The sequence below is a fragment of the Eubalaena glacialis genome, chromosome 9, assembly GCF_028564815.1.
Source record: "Eubalaena glacialis isolate mEubGla1 chromosome 9, mEubGla1.1.hap2.+ XY, whole genome shotgun sequence".
NCBI classification, from domain to species: Eukaryota; Metazoa; Chordata; class Mammalia; order Artiodactyla; family Balaenidae; genus Eubalaena; species Eubalaena glacialis.
The window spans coordinates 45,910,926-45,925,852 of NC_083724.1; the positions used below are offsets into that span (position 1 = coordinate 45,910,926).

The 14,927-nt window shown below is 37.3% G+C and overlaps 1 protein-coding gene and 1 non-coding gene across 2 annotated transcripts in view; one reads left to right on the forward strand and one right to left on the reverse strand.

The window, feature by feature from the left end:
* The window catches only part of OSTF1 (osteoclast stimulating factor 1), a 46,208-nt gene that overhangs the window by 16,559 nt on the left and 14,722 nt on the right, over window positions 1-14,927 (reverse strand). Inside the window, exons 2-4 of the mRNA XM_061201178.1 lie at window positions 9,265-9,311; window positions 3,348-3,398; window positions 491-554 (exon numbers count right to left, since the gene is read on the reverse strand). Of these exons, the coding sequence (XP_061057161.1) occupies window positions 491-554; window positions 3,348-3,398; window positions 9,265-9,311 (162 nt within the window). The remainder of the gene's footprint in view (window positions 1-490; window positions 555-3,347; window positions 3,399-9,264; window positions 9,312-14,927) is intronic.
* TRNAV-UAC (transfer RNA valine (anticodon UAC)) lies at window positions 4,190-4,261 on the forward strand. The gene has a single exon. It is a non-coding gene; the product is annotated as a tRNA-Val (tRNA).

A 14,927-nucleotide genomic window follows, 5' to 3' on the forward strand; every position in this document is an offset into this window, starting at 1 on the left:
AAAGTCTGCTTTGTCCCCCTTCCAACTAGAAGTGGCTTCCAGGCAGGGCCCACATCTCACTGTTCAAGCTCCTCAAACTGCCCTAATATTCATTTAATGAACATCACTGCCCCAAACATTAATTAACATAACAAGGCAAGGTTACTTCATCACAAAAGAAAGGGCTAGTCTAAAAAAAACAAAAAAGAAAGAAAAGAAAAAGAAAAATGTTCTAAGCGTTGAATAAAGTAAAACCATAAGCATTTCCCTGGAAACCTTAGGTTCTTTCAAGAATGTTACAATGCATTTTCTTAAGCCAAGGAGTCAAGTTCAAGTACATCCAGCATCCATGGCCACTCTATTAAGAGGAGGCTCAGAGTAGAAAATGCCCTAGGCTGGCAATGACTCCATTGATTTCTCAGCCACAGCCGGAAGCAGAAAGGCCTCAGGAACCAGATAACTGAAAATACACAAAGTACAGCCCAAGTAAAGCCACTGCGGCCATACTTACCATAGTTGCTTGGGATTAGTCCTGTCCTGCCTTTGGAGGTGCCTTTCCACCAATTGGTATCACTCTGGTGAAAGAAGAGTTAAATTAAGTGGCACCGAATCCAGTTTACATTCAGTCATTTTTAAAACCATGTGGCTCATATTGGCCTCATTTTGGCCTTTTCAAAGGTAGAGCAGTTGACATTTTTTGTTTTATTTAAGATAAAATACAACATACTTCCAATTCAAATGCAGAGTTACTGCTTTACCAAATGTCCATCAGCCCTGGTCACATTGATCAAGCTTCCTCACTCCTTAGTTATGGATGTCCATTCCCCTTATCATTAAATTACAAATATACACACATCTGCCTGCAACAAATCAAAGACACTTCATCATAGAGATTCCACATTCAAACAAATCAAACAGAGATAATATGAAAGAGAAGGGAAAAAACTATGTTTAGTTTAGACTATCTGTAGGATTTTTTGGTCCAGAGTCTAATTTCTCTTAGTCTCAAGATATGCATATATTTGGTTTTCTAAAGATCTCTTTATTTCACCTTTGCTTTTTTGGTAACTTTTTATCATAGAAAAATTCAAACCTATACCAAAGTAGAAGGAACCGTATAAGGAACCTACACATACCCATTTCCTAACTGCATGAACTATTTACTCATGGCCAATACTGTTTCATGCATATCCTCACCTACAACCTCCCTCCCCTTCAGATTATCCTGAAATAAATTCTAGACATCATATTCTTTTATCTGTAAATATTTTAATATGAATCTCTGAAAGATAAGGACTTTTCCATAATAATAACACCATTATCATGTGTTATTTTGTTTGCTAGCTTAAAATTTTCTCAACAATAATTCCTTAATACCATCAAATATTTACAATACTCAAAATTTCCAGTATGTCTTATAATAAAGTCCATACAGTATGATTGATTGATTTGCCTCTTAAGTCTCTTTTAGTCTATAGTTTCCCCCTTCATTTTTTTTTCACTCCCTCACAATAGACTTTTCAAAGAAACTAGTTTGTTCCGAAGAGTTTGGAAGAGTCTGGATTTTCCTTGTTGCATCCCTTGTTATAAAAAAATGTGTTCCTCTGTTCCCTGTATTGCCTATAAATCGGTCATTAGTTCTAGAGGCTTAATTAGATTCAAATTCAATTTTTTAGCAAGACTATTTCATGTGTAGCATTGATTCTTCCATCAGGAGACACACAATGTCTCTCTTTTTGTAACATTAGTAACCACTGATGAGCATTATTTGGATCCATTATTTCATAAGGGTTGCAAATGGTGACATTCTAATTCTATCATTCCTTCTTCATTTACATAACTAGAATATTACTTTAAAGACGAACTTTCCCTCATCAACTCTCAGGTTACCCAGAGATAAAGTTGATGGAGAAAGGCAGAATAAATACTGATTCTTTTCCTTTAGAGTTGTCAGAATAAATACTGATTCTTTTCCTTAACAGTCATCAGAATAAAAAGTTGGTTCCCTAGCATTCTCTCAGGTTGACCAATGATGTTTGTTTTTGTTTTTAAGTATCATTAGGAGCTCATGAATTTAAACAGAGCAGATTTGTTTCAATCCTTGGGATTGTTGCCCTAACTGATTGCTCAAATTGTCCTATCTTTGACCAGTGGCAGCCTCTTCAATTTAGTTCTGTGTCTTTCCAGTGTGACCCTAGTAGTCTTTGGGAGCTTTCTTGCTTTCTAATAACGAGATGTCCTGGGATTATCTTGTACCTTTCCTGCCCCCAACCTGGTACCAGACATTTCTCAAAGGAACTTTGTTCCTTTTAATGGGAAATAACATATTATTATTAGGTTGGTCTTTTTCTTTTTTTTTTTGGCCTTTTCAAAGGACAGAGCAAGAAATCTTTTTGTTTATTTTATTTTAGATAAAATACAACATACTTCCAATTCAAATGCAGAGCTACTTAACTTCATTGATCTTACATCTATCTGTACATCCTTTCTTGCAGGCTGAAACTGCCAGTTTTCTACATCATTGACTTAATGACTCATTTGCTCTAAACTGCAACACACATGCAGCAATCTCAGAATAATAATACCAACACTTCTCCAACATCATGATTAAAAACTGTTTATAATTTGTGGGTAGAAGTTCTTTTTGTTCTTCATATTATTCTACTAGAGATATTCAGTCAAAATGCTGAGTTTTAAAGTCACTTGGAATAGTTCCTCTCTGTGTGTCATGCCAAATACCTGGGGTACAACTAAGTTCATTTGATTCATTCTGCTTTTAATTTTTAGGGATTGCTTTTTATCATTTAATTTAATTTTATAACTATGCAAAAGTTTACATGATTCCAAAGACAGATCTCCAAAACAAGGTGTAATTTTTTAAAAGTCTATATTCCATCTATGTTTCCTCTACCCTTTTTCCCTTCCTTTCAGAGAAGAAACTACTTTTTAAAAATTTATGACTCCTCCTTTGACTTTTTATTTTAAATTGAGGAAAATAAGTATATGTATATCCTCTCACCCTTTCTTACTTACATAAGTAAAGGCACACTATCCACATTTTTTTCACCTTGCTTTTTTTCACTTAAATTACTCCATAATATCATATAGAGATATTCCTCACTCCTTTTTAGAGCTGCATAATACTCTATTTGTAGATATAGCAAAGTTTATTCAACTATTTTCCTATTGATGGACTAAGGGCTACTTCCAATCTTACGTTATTACAAATTATGCTCAGTGAGTAAACTTGGGTATATGTATTTCTATACAGATATACATGTAAATAATGTACAATATTACAGCTATACAAAATAGTCATATATATCTTTAGTTCATGTGTGGTATGACAAAATATTGGCTGGGCTTACCATGTCAGTAATGTAGATAATATCACCTTCTTCAAAGTACAATTCATCTGGCTAAAAAAAAAAAAAAAAAATTAAGTTTTACTCCATGTGATTTTTTCATGAATTAGAATACAATGATGATGATAATTATACAAATTCCAGATTCTAAAATCCTTATAGACAGCGTAGTTTTTATATACTTAAATCTGCACATAAACCATATAACAAAACATCATTGACAAGCTAACACATGCATAGAAATGTGAATTTTCCCATGATAAACTTCAAAGAATTAATATAAGAAATAAGAATTCCCCCCCCACACACACACCTTATTTTCTTCCACAATGAAAGCAACGCATTTTTATACCAAAATAGAATATTAATAAAACTTTTTCATTGTAAAAATTTCAAAAGGTGATATATATTTTTTCATAAAAGGATAAATGTCTAGAACTAAAACCATGAAAAATAGCTAGAAGCTTGGCTCTCTCCTAAACGATTAGCCTTCAATCCTTAAAACACTTTCATATCAACATCGCTCTCTACTTATTTTGAGAAAACCATTATCTTAACTCTTCATGTTCAGAGAAGATGAATATCTTATATATGAGAACAGTTAATACATAATTCAACCATTAATAAGGCTAAAGAGCTGAAAGATATGAAGCAGTAACTCATTCTAGACCATAAGCAAGCTCTAAGGGGTTAATTAATTACACAGACAATACGTGCTCTTATACCAGCCAAATGTCCTACAAACTCCCTGAGTAAAGCCAGGCACTTTAATTAAACATCTTTTTCCCATCAGTAGATAACACTTATCAGCATAACTGTATGAGTAAATAAAATGTCTAGGGAGTTCCCTGGTGGTCCACTGGTTAGGACTCAGCGCTTACAGTGCTGTGGCCCAGGTTCAATCCCTGGTCAGGGAACTAAGATCCTGCAAGCCGCGCAGTGTGGCCAAAATATATATATATGTATATTTATGTCTACTGATGAGCAAGTTTCAGATATTGGGAAATGTTTACATTGTCATGCTGAGTGAAGAATGTAGGGCACAAAATTTTACATAGGATAAGATCATGAGCACATATTAGTTTCATAATGCTGGTTGGAAAAAAAGTTTTTTTTAAAGGCTTTGATATTTGATTCCAGTTACTGCTCCACACAAATAAAAATTATGCTAGTGAAACAAATTATTTCATTCTTTCATTTTCCTTTTGTTTATCTCCTCCTCTCTCAGCTGCAGACTAGGGCAGTAAATGTGACTCTACAACAGTCATTTATTTAGTTTCAAAGATGATCTCTATTATTTTTATAACTATTTCCCCGTGAATATAAATGAAGACTATATCAGCTATATGACGCTTTAAGCAACCACAATTCATAAATATTTAGATGCAATATGCATTCAAATATAAAAATTAGCAAATGATGATTAATGAAACTAAAAAATGTGAGTTCCTCTAAAAAGCACTTTCTGAAGCATTTCTTAATTTACACTTCGATCTGCAGAGACTAGACTTACACATAGCATATCTATGCAAAATTAGTTGAGCCTATGTAGATCAATGACATACATTTTAATATTATTGGAAATAGGCATTTGGAAGAAAAAAAGTAAAGCCTTCTAAGACTTTTCTCAATTTTTCTCTAAAATGTCCTGATGGTCTATGATCATTATTACTACCAATATGTGATGGATATAGAAAGTGATTAGGGAAACAAATTGTTTACTTTAGCACTTCCCTGCTGTTAACTGGCTCACTTCTCAGAGGCCAGAAAGGTGACTCACTGCCACCATAGCATCCCAGCTGGTGGGATGGAGTAGCCATCCTTACAACAGAAAGGTTGGCCTTAGCTGGCAATTTGAACAGCATCTGACTATCTCTCCTTTAGATGACAGTAAGGAGTGGGTGGGGAGAATGAAGCAGGATGTAAGAAAGTAAAGAAAAGAGAATATATGTCAAATCTTAGCATTTTTTTGGAGTGACTGAGTTTCTTGGAGTTTTGAAAGAGTTCAATGTCTTGAAGAGAAGCTAACCTTGCCCATTTATGTCTAACAATGAATCCTCCTCAATCAGTGCTTACATTGAAGTGAAGGAGTCATCTCTAAAATCACTAAAGTCAAGTTTGCCTGAATTTCCACTCTTAATAAGATGATTCACCCTTGAAACAAAAGGCACATTTTGAGAAAGTACCAAACACATAACTTAAAAAACAAAGAACACACACAAGTCTCTGTAATTAGTCTTCCTCATAAAAAGGAATAAAGCCTGGAAGAATGGGAAGTCAGTGTTTAATGGGTACAGAGTTTTCTTTGGGGACAGTGAAAATATTTTGGAACTAGACAGAGGTAATAGCTGCACAACACTGTGATTGTACTAAATGCCGCTTCATTGTTCACTTTAAATACAAAAAATGGTTAATGCTGTGTTATGTGAATTTTACCTCAATTTTAAAAATCATATGGTATTTGTAAATAATTCTTTTCTTTTGTGGTTTGGTAAAATGCATGATTTGGAATATGTCACCAAGTACAGTCATTTCAAAACTTCTTGTGCTGTTTCGGATTTTAAATTAACGGCTGCTGTTCAATAGCGGTGCCTGCCTCAGCTACCTATTAGATCAGACTTGTTTTTCAACTAAGGCAGCAACAATAGGCAGTCGATTTCAGTCAGGTAAAAAAAGGTCTCGCTAATTTTTCATCCTGAGAAAAGAGAGTGGGAGGTTTATTTTCTTTTTAATCAATAGCTCCCAGACACACAATGCTACCCCCGCTAAAATATCTTCTTCCAAAGAAGCTAGGGGTGGTTTTTCCTAACGTCGTTTACCAAATTCTTCACACTGCTGGTGGCAGTATAAACAACAAGGTAATTTCACGATTTTAAAACTTAGATAGATTTGTACCTCCAGTATTCACACTTTCCATTAAGAAACCACTTGCAGGACACAATGTAAATGTTCAGTGAGGATCGACTTTTAAATTCCTGGCATTGTATTCATGGACTATGATGGGAAAAGAGTGACACAATCAAGTAAGCACTTGTCTATTTCTAGTCTGTTCTTTGGTTTTTAACCACATTCTTCTTCTCCTCTCTCCTTGAAGAACCACAAGGTATCAGAACAAGTAAATTGTTGGCCACTGGGATGTTATAGGGATGAGTACGCACTTGGTAATGTATATCCTGTTCCATATATTCTTGGTAACATGTAATTCTCAAGGCATTAATTTTGGTTGGTTTATGCAAATATATATTTTATGAAAAATTTTGGAAAGACCGTGACGTCCTTTTGAAATTTTCCACATTTGTCAACCTGGAGCCCTGAGAATTAATAAAAAGAAAAAAAAAAATCAAATTCTCCACAGATGTTTTCATTTAGCACTTTATAGTATTATCATGTGCCAGGCACTGGTCTGGACACTTACAATCTCACAGCAACACTGTGAGGTGGGTGCTATTCTTATCATCACATTATAGATGAGAAACTTGTCCAAGGCCATACAGCAGGTACATGGTAGACCCTAAACTTGAACCATGACATTCAGATTCTGGAGTCCCTGCCCTTCATCACCACCTCTGCTTTCTCTCATACAGAAGGGTCATGCATAGCCATTACTGGCTGCCATGGTGTCATGACCAGGATAAAAGGCAATGGCTGTGGAAAATATCTGTTGTTTCTCTCTTCCCCACCCCAACATAATGCAATACAACAAAATCAACAGCAGTGCCTTATACTTGCAAAGCATACTTAACGTCATTTGATCCTTACAACAGCCCATTAAGGCAGGGCTGGGTCATGGGTATAATCTCCATCTCACAGCCAGGCTCAGAGAGGTTGAAGAACTGGCCACAAATCACACAGTTAGTGAGTGGTAGGGCTGGGCTCCTACTTCAGCTTTTGGAATCCCATCCTAGGGCTCCTTCCCCTACATATAGTGCAATAAACCTAGAGGAGTCCAGCAAATGTTACATGATAGAGGAGGATCCTGCTGGTTTCCTTGCAGAAATCAATATACCTCCAGCACACAGGAAATACTGTTCTCTCTCCATCAGTGCAACTTTACACTGGTCTATCCAGTCTTACCAGGCCTCTCTATGACACTTTATTGGATTGGGGGTTGGGTAAGAAATAAGAACCAAACAGGGCTGGGTGGTGTCAGGACTACCTTGCCTTCATGCACGACAGAGGAGAGAAATGCACTGACAGGAAGAACCAGGAGTGACAAGCTTCCCAGTGGATCACCAAGACGAGTTGGGTATTGCTGTCCCTATCTCCTGAGAGGAGTATAGTAGCTAACAACTGGACCCAGGTATTTCTGGGGTGCTGTACATGTCAGCGATGGTCTCACAGAGTCCAGCTCAGCCCTTCCAACTTCTTTGTCTCAATGACTTTTAGGTGAGTTTAGGATATACTGGGGTACACCCATCCCACTAGAGAAGACGGCCACTGGGCTCAGGGGAGAAAGACCAAACTGAGCTTGTCCAAAAGAAATTCTCATTCAGAAAAGAATGTTAAGATGAACCTAGTTCTAGGATGATATTCAAAATACTGAGCAACTGGTACAGCATGGGCACTTAAGCAGTCAGGAAGACCCCTGGGACCTGATCAGCCAGACACCTCCCCTTTAACATCTGGATTGAGGGGAGATGGAGAGGAGCAGAGTGTGGGAGCAGCAGGGCATGAGGTAGCCATTACTGACCATCCAGCACACACAGGATGAATTAGCGGCACTGCTCTACAGCCTAGGATCCTTGGGACCATGGATATTAAAAATAGCATTTTAAATGTGGAATATTCAAAAAACCTAATGAATTAAATGTCTATTTTCTCCTGTGCATTCAATAATAACCAAGACTTGTAAAAAGCAGTAGAGGGACCTCCCTGGTGGTGCAGTGGTTAAGAATCTGCCTGCCAATGCAGGGGACATGGGTTTGATCTCTGGTCCAGGAAGATCCCACATGCCACGGAGCAACTAAGCCCGTGCGCCACAACTACTGAGCCTGCGCTCTAGAGCCCGCGAGCCACAACTACTGAGCCCACGTGCCACAACTACTGAAGCCCGCGCGCCTAGAGCCCGTGCTCCCCAACAAGAGAAGCCATCGTGATGAGAAGCCCGCGCACCGCAACGAAGAGTAGCCCCTGCTCGCCGCAACTAGAGAAAGCCCTCGCGCAGCAACGAAGACCCGACGCAGCCAAAAATAAATAAATAACAGTAGAGAGACTCCATCCTGGAATAGAACTGGAGGTGAATTAAAGTAATCAATACATCAACCAATCAAAAGTATGTGTTAAGAGTCTATGAATATAGCAACCACTACTCCTTCTAATAGTAACAATGACTCCTTAATAGTAACAGCAGCTTTACACAATCTCACTTAATTCTCACTAAAACCCTATGAGATTATTATTATTTTCACTTTACAGATGAGTACACTGAGGCACAGAGGTTAGGTAATTTCTGAATTTACCAGGTCACACAGCTGCTAAAAGAGGCAGAGCGGGTCCTAAAAGCTACTGTAAGCTCTAAAGCCCTGTGTTCTGCACCCTAGAAACCGTGCTGGTGAGCAGGACTGCAATGCCAAGTGCAGAAGTTCAGAGGCGGGAGAGACATCCCACCCCTCCCTGGGGTGATCAGAAAGTCTTTATGGAAGAGGAAGTGTGTAATCAAAGCTTAGAGAGGTGCAGAGCCATGAGTCTAGAAAGAGTTCAGAGATGAGTTATACTGTGCACTGAATCCAGACTGGAATGGTCCACAAGGGGAAGGAGCAGAGGACAGCAGGACTAGAAAGGGGGCTGGACCACAGAGGACTCTGTCCTTAGTCAAATGAAGGGTTGAAGCAGCTGATGACCATTTAGGACAGAGGAAGTATCTAAATGAAATCACTTTTGGTTTTTATGTCAATTTTAAAGTGAAAAACTGAATACTTACAGTTCTGGGTTCAAACGTATAAAGAGCTCTGAACACTTTAACTTGCCCTGAAAGAAAGGAAAGAAAAAACACATGATCAATTCTTTCATTTCTAAATTTGCTGTAAACCGTATTTTCCTTTCTATTCTTCAGAATTCCTTAACTAAAAGCCCCTGTGAGAAATTTATTTTGGAATTAAGTGTTTTTTCTGCATAGGAGGTATTTTTAAAATATTTGTTAAATGAAAGTATGAATAAACACATACCTTCCCCCTCTCAAACAACAGGAGCTACCAAATTATTTGTACTTAGCTTCTGTCCTATGTAGAACCTCTCCAACCCTAAGATCTAAGTTTAAAAACAGAAAGGTGAGAGTTTAACATAAAGAGATACTTAATGGGACAATCAATTGATTGAATCAATTGATTCAATCAGTATTGAATCAATATTCAATAGTTGAATATTCTTAAATTAATGGCTTAGGATTTTATATTTTCTAAGAGAAAAGAAAATATCAGGGAGAAAAATTGTACCTGTTGGAGAAATCTGTGATTCCATTAAGTCCCACAACAGAGTTCAATAACTATCCAAAAATGAGTCATGTTCATGAGAGCTGTCCATTCTGCCAAACCATCTCTCTCTTTATATGTCCCTTTGCTGCATTTCCATAACACCTGGTATCAGAATAACTGATTTGCTGGCCTGTCTCATTTGAGGGCAGGAACCCTGACTTGTTCAATCTCCTGGCACCTACCTGACATATAGTACGAACTTAATAAATGCTTGCTAAATAAATATATAAGTATAAGAACAAATTCAAACAGTGTCGGAAAAAGCCTACACATATCAAAATAGAAGAACTACCTACTTAAGATGCGATAACAGTTCAGTTTCAGTACTGGACGAACCTTTAGAGATGACCACCTCGTCCAAGGGCATTATTCAGAACAGTGGTCCCCAGGGTGGGTGGGACACAGGAAGACTACTTCAGAAATTATGTATATTTTTATCTTATTCATTTTCATTCCTATTTTAACATGTTTTAAAATATAACAGCATGATTGGGACTTCCCTGGTAGTCCAGTGGTTAAGAATCCACCTTCTAATGCAGGGGATGCAGGTTCTATCATCTGGTCGGGGAACTAAGATCCCACATGTCACGGGGCAACTATGCCCGCATGCCACAACTACTGAGCCCACGAGCTCTGGGGCCCATGCGCCACAACTAGAGAGAAGCCCACGCACCGCAACGAAGAGCCCAAGTGCCGCAATGAAAAAAATCTTAGTTGCGTGCCGCAACTAAGACCTGATGCAACCATAAATAAATAAATAAATAAATATTGAATAAATAAGTAAATAAAATATAACAGCATGATAGAATACATATACAACTTATAAATACATTTACTGGGAGTAGTCAAAACCTTTTGCTGATAGAATGTTAAGCATTATGAGGGTAGGTGTTTTGTTTTATGAATGATATATCCAAGTACCTAGCACAGTGCCTGACACATAGGAAGCACTTAATAATTATTTATTGAATGAATGAAGAATGGATGAATAAAGGAATGGAAACATGTACTCAAAAAAAAGTCTGAAAACCAGTAGTTTAGAACAGCACTGCCCAATACAACTTTATGCAATGATGGAAAAGCTCTACATCTGTGCTACTCACATATAGCTACTGAGCACTTGAAATATGGCTATTGAGGAACTGACTTTTACACATTATTTAATTTGAATAAGGTTAAATTGCCACAAGTGACTGGTGGCTAGCATACTGAATGACACAAATTTAGAACATCAGAAAATGAGAAATGACATGATGTCCATTAAGAGGGGACTATGTAAATCAACTCTGATTCAACCTTATGATAAAGTCATTTAAAAAGAATGCTGCAGACAGACCCACAGACACTGATGTAGCAAAAAGCCTGCAAAATATTCAGTGGGGAAAAAAAAAAAAAAACACGTTATAGAACAGTATGCCAAGTACCATCTATTTATGTTGATAGCACACAAACATCTTGAGTGAAAACACCAATTATGGGAATCTTCACATTCTACTTTACACGCATTGTTTAAATTTATTACACTGAGCGTGTATTACTTTTATTATCAATGAAAACAAAGATACTTTCACTGGGGGTATGGAGGGGTGGGAATCATTCTTTCTTCTAAATGCCCTAATATAGAAGAGCCCCTCAAATCCCCTGTTACTTAGTGTGGCTGCAAGAAAACATTATTTTTGCGATCTGAATTCTAGTGCCACTTCTAGAAGCAAAAGTGAAAACTCTTTTTTGTTTGGAGTTTGTTTTTTACCCCACACCCTTAGGCCTAAGAAAGGAAACATTAAATGGAAGGAGGAGCTGCCAGGAGAAATATTTTCTGCTGACCTGTCTCTCTGAGAGGAGAGATTAACTATCTTGATTACGTCAAACTTTCCAAAGAGAAGTTACACAAGGAAGCATCCACTGGTGACCAAACTCAATAATGACAGAATTTTCTTGCTCCTTTGAGGGAAGGGCAGGGATGAGACAGGCTATGTATGATTTTGGAAACAAGATCCAATGTCAACTTAATGAGCTTAGATAAAATTCAGTATAAATTTTAAAACCTGGAAAAAGAAAACTTGGAGTGCGACTAAGCCGCTGATTTTTGTAACTGTATCTTTTGTGATTGTCTTACTTAAAATGTTCACAACTTAAGAGGAAGTTGGAGATTTATTTGCATCTTGATTTATACTAAACAGAGAACATCAGGCAACCCTCTAGGCCATTATACGAGGGAACACTCTCTTTATGTAATGCTGTAGAAAACACTTTCACATACACGATCCTTTTTATCAATTAATGTTGGGACATTAGCCCCTTGTGGGTCCCTTTTAACTCATATATTATAAAAGTTCTAGGCCTTAATTTATTCCATTCTCAAAGCTGAGTCAAGTAGAAATGAAAGAATACAAAGAAGCAGGCAGAGGTTATGAAAGAAGAGCATAAAGAAGAAAAACAGATGACTTTCATGATTAGTTTGCCAACCCTGGATATAGCCTCTCAAGAGAACAGTAATTAATAATACTTAATTCACTGATCATTTTTACATCATATTTAATTCAACTGTGTGCAATATTCTATAGCACAGGTTTACACAGAGTACTAAAGGGAAAAAAATCAGGGTACTCTGTGTTTCTATAGTATTGTCCTTGCAGACATCCAAAAGACAAACAAAAAAACCATCTTAATAAATCATCAAGAGCAGGCGCTGATCAATTCCAAACATACTTAATGAAGGCAGATTCACAACGTAAAATAGTCGTGTTCTGGTATATGCAGAGAGGCTAAATTAGATGCCTTCTTCAGATACCCTCCGTCTTGATCATTTTCTCACAGAAGTCTGGTTACATACAACGAAGGGAGAAAGTGGAACTGAGAAGATGGCATGAATTACCTGAAGTCACCCTGGAATTCACCCTGAATTAAGACTGGAAACAGGCCCAATCCTTTGCCTGATGCTTTATGCGACTCTCATAAACATGAACTAGCATGTGAATGGTGTTAAGGATTTCAGTAGGGCTGGCCTCCTAACATAAGCAAGATAAGCAAATTCCAACAGCAGCTGGCTCCTCTCCTTGCCAGGCACACCCTTCTCTTTTCTTTGAAACCCCACCTAAACCCTGTAGTGAAAGGCTGAGTCCACTAGTCATCAGCCAAACACTATCTTCCTCTGGAGTTAGGCTGACTGCTTCCCCTACTACCACCTCCCAACCTCCCATCACCCCCGACTTCAATAAACTAATCCTTGTCCATAGCAGTTGAGGCTGATAGAGGGAAGGGGATCTGGGATGGGGTCTCGAACAGGCAACGAGTAAGAGAATTTGCTGTTTCTGAGGTCTGCAAAAAGAATATGTATTGTTGCACCACCAAGGCCCTGAAGTAGCACGTAGAAGGACTTGGGGCTTACAAACTCAAACATGCAATTTCTAATCTACTTTATTCTCTGTTGGTGGAAGAGTGGAGGAAAAGCTTCTACAGTGAGCCACTACGACAGCATTAAAAGCGGACTGCTCACCACAATGGATAGACATACCATAAATGGCAAGAAGAATGACTATTCAAAACATCAGAACTTAGTCATCTGTAACAGATCGACTATTTCATTTACATTCTGCTGAAAAATGTTGGGAGGCATGAGACATTTTAGATGGACTTCATTTAAAATGGCTATGATAACTACTACACACCCACCACGATAGTTAAACCTAAAAACACTGACAACGCTAAGTGTTAAGAAGGATATGGAACAACTGGAATTCTCAAACATTACCAGTAGGTGTGTAAACTGGTACAACCACTATAGAAAATTACTTGGCAGTAGCATTAATTCATTTTTTATGTCTTAACATGTCTTTGAGATCTTAAATGCATTTCTGAGGAAGAAAACCATCCTTACATTGCATACAAAAATGACCCCTCCCAGACAATGTCACTATCCCCAGAGTACAGTGAGTCTCAACATTTTTAAACTATAGATCATGACATATTAGTAGATGGTAAAACTAATTTAGTGGCTTTTAAGAATATTAAATAAAACAGAAAAGACCAGAGTACACTGTAAATAACAGAAATAATTATGACTTTGTGAAATTTTTGTTTCACTAGGAGGACTGGACAGATGGATGCAGAAATGAATGTTTATTTTAGAAATTTACCAAATACACATTTCGGCATAATGCCAAATGGCCAAATATTAAAATCAACATTTGCCAAAGCTAAATGTTGCCTTTACAGAATGAACTACTGGGAAAGAAGAATAAATCTGAAATTTTATTCAAAAATTAATTATGATTACAATTTTATTATTAAAAATCCTGGTAGACCCATATTTAAAGTTTGATATAAAAGGGCAGGAACCATAATTCCTCAGCACTGTCAACTGCAGCCTGATAAAACTTCTGCAAAACTAAATAAATATTCTCTCTAAAATGAGGTCTGTGTAAAAGCAAGATATTATGGTGCTACTTCTGCCAGTATAGCTGTTTCTGATGATGATTTTGCCACCAAGTTAGTAAGCTGTCCTTCCTCCCTAATAGAAACTGACTGAGGTCAAGACTTACCTCCTCTTCATCTCCTGGGCTTGAAGATTTGCTCAATGCTGGTGATACAATTTCATTGAAAGCAATCCCACAAAGGAGACAATTGTTTCCCCCAAAGTATTAGGGACTGTATTTTCTCAACATTGTCAATCCACACCTATGATTTTTACTATTTATATAATAACATTTGGACATATAAAATTCATAGCCTCACAATCATCATTAATTATCACAATATTTTATTCTCCAATAAAAAAATGTACATTTATACTTTCAGTTGACTGAGAGAATTTTCATATATAAAGTACAAAGAGGACATTTGAATTAAGTTACATTTAGAGTATGTACCTATCTTTCAAAGTGAATATTAAGAGAACAGTAAATCCAAATGGCATGCCTTGTTTGCATCACAGGCATGGCATAAGGGATACCTATGCAATCTACAATCCTTGATCAAGTACAAGTCTTGGTGTGCCAAAAGTGACACTGAAGTAGGCATTCCATCATTGGGTCAGTCATCCAAAGCTGAATGGCAGACTTTGGAAGAAATATGAGGGGAAGGTAAACTTCTGTGTACCCCTATGCTCGTGTGT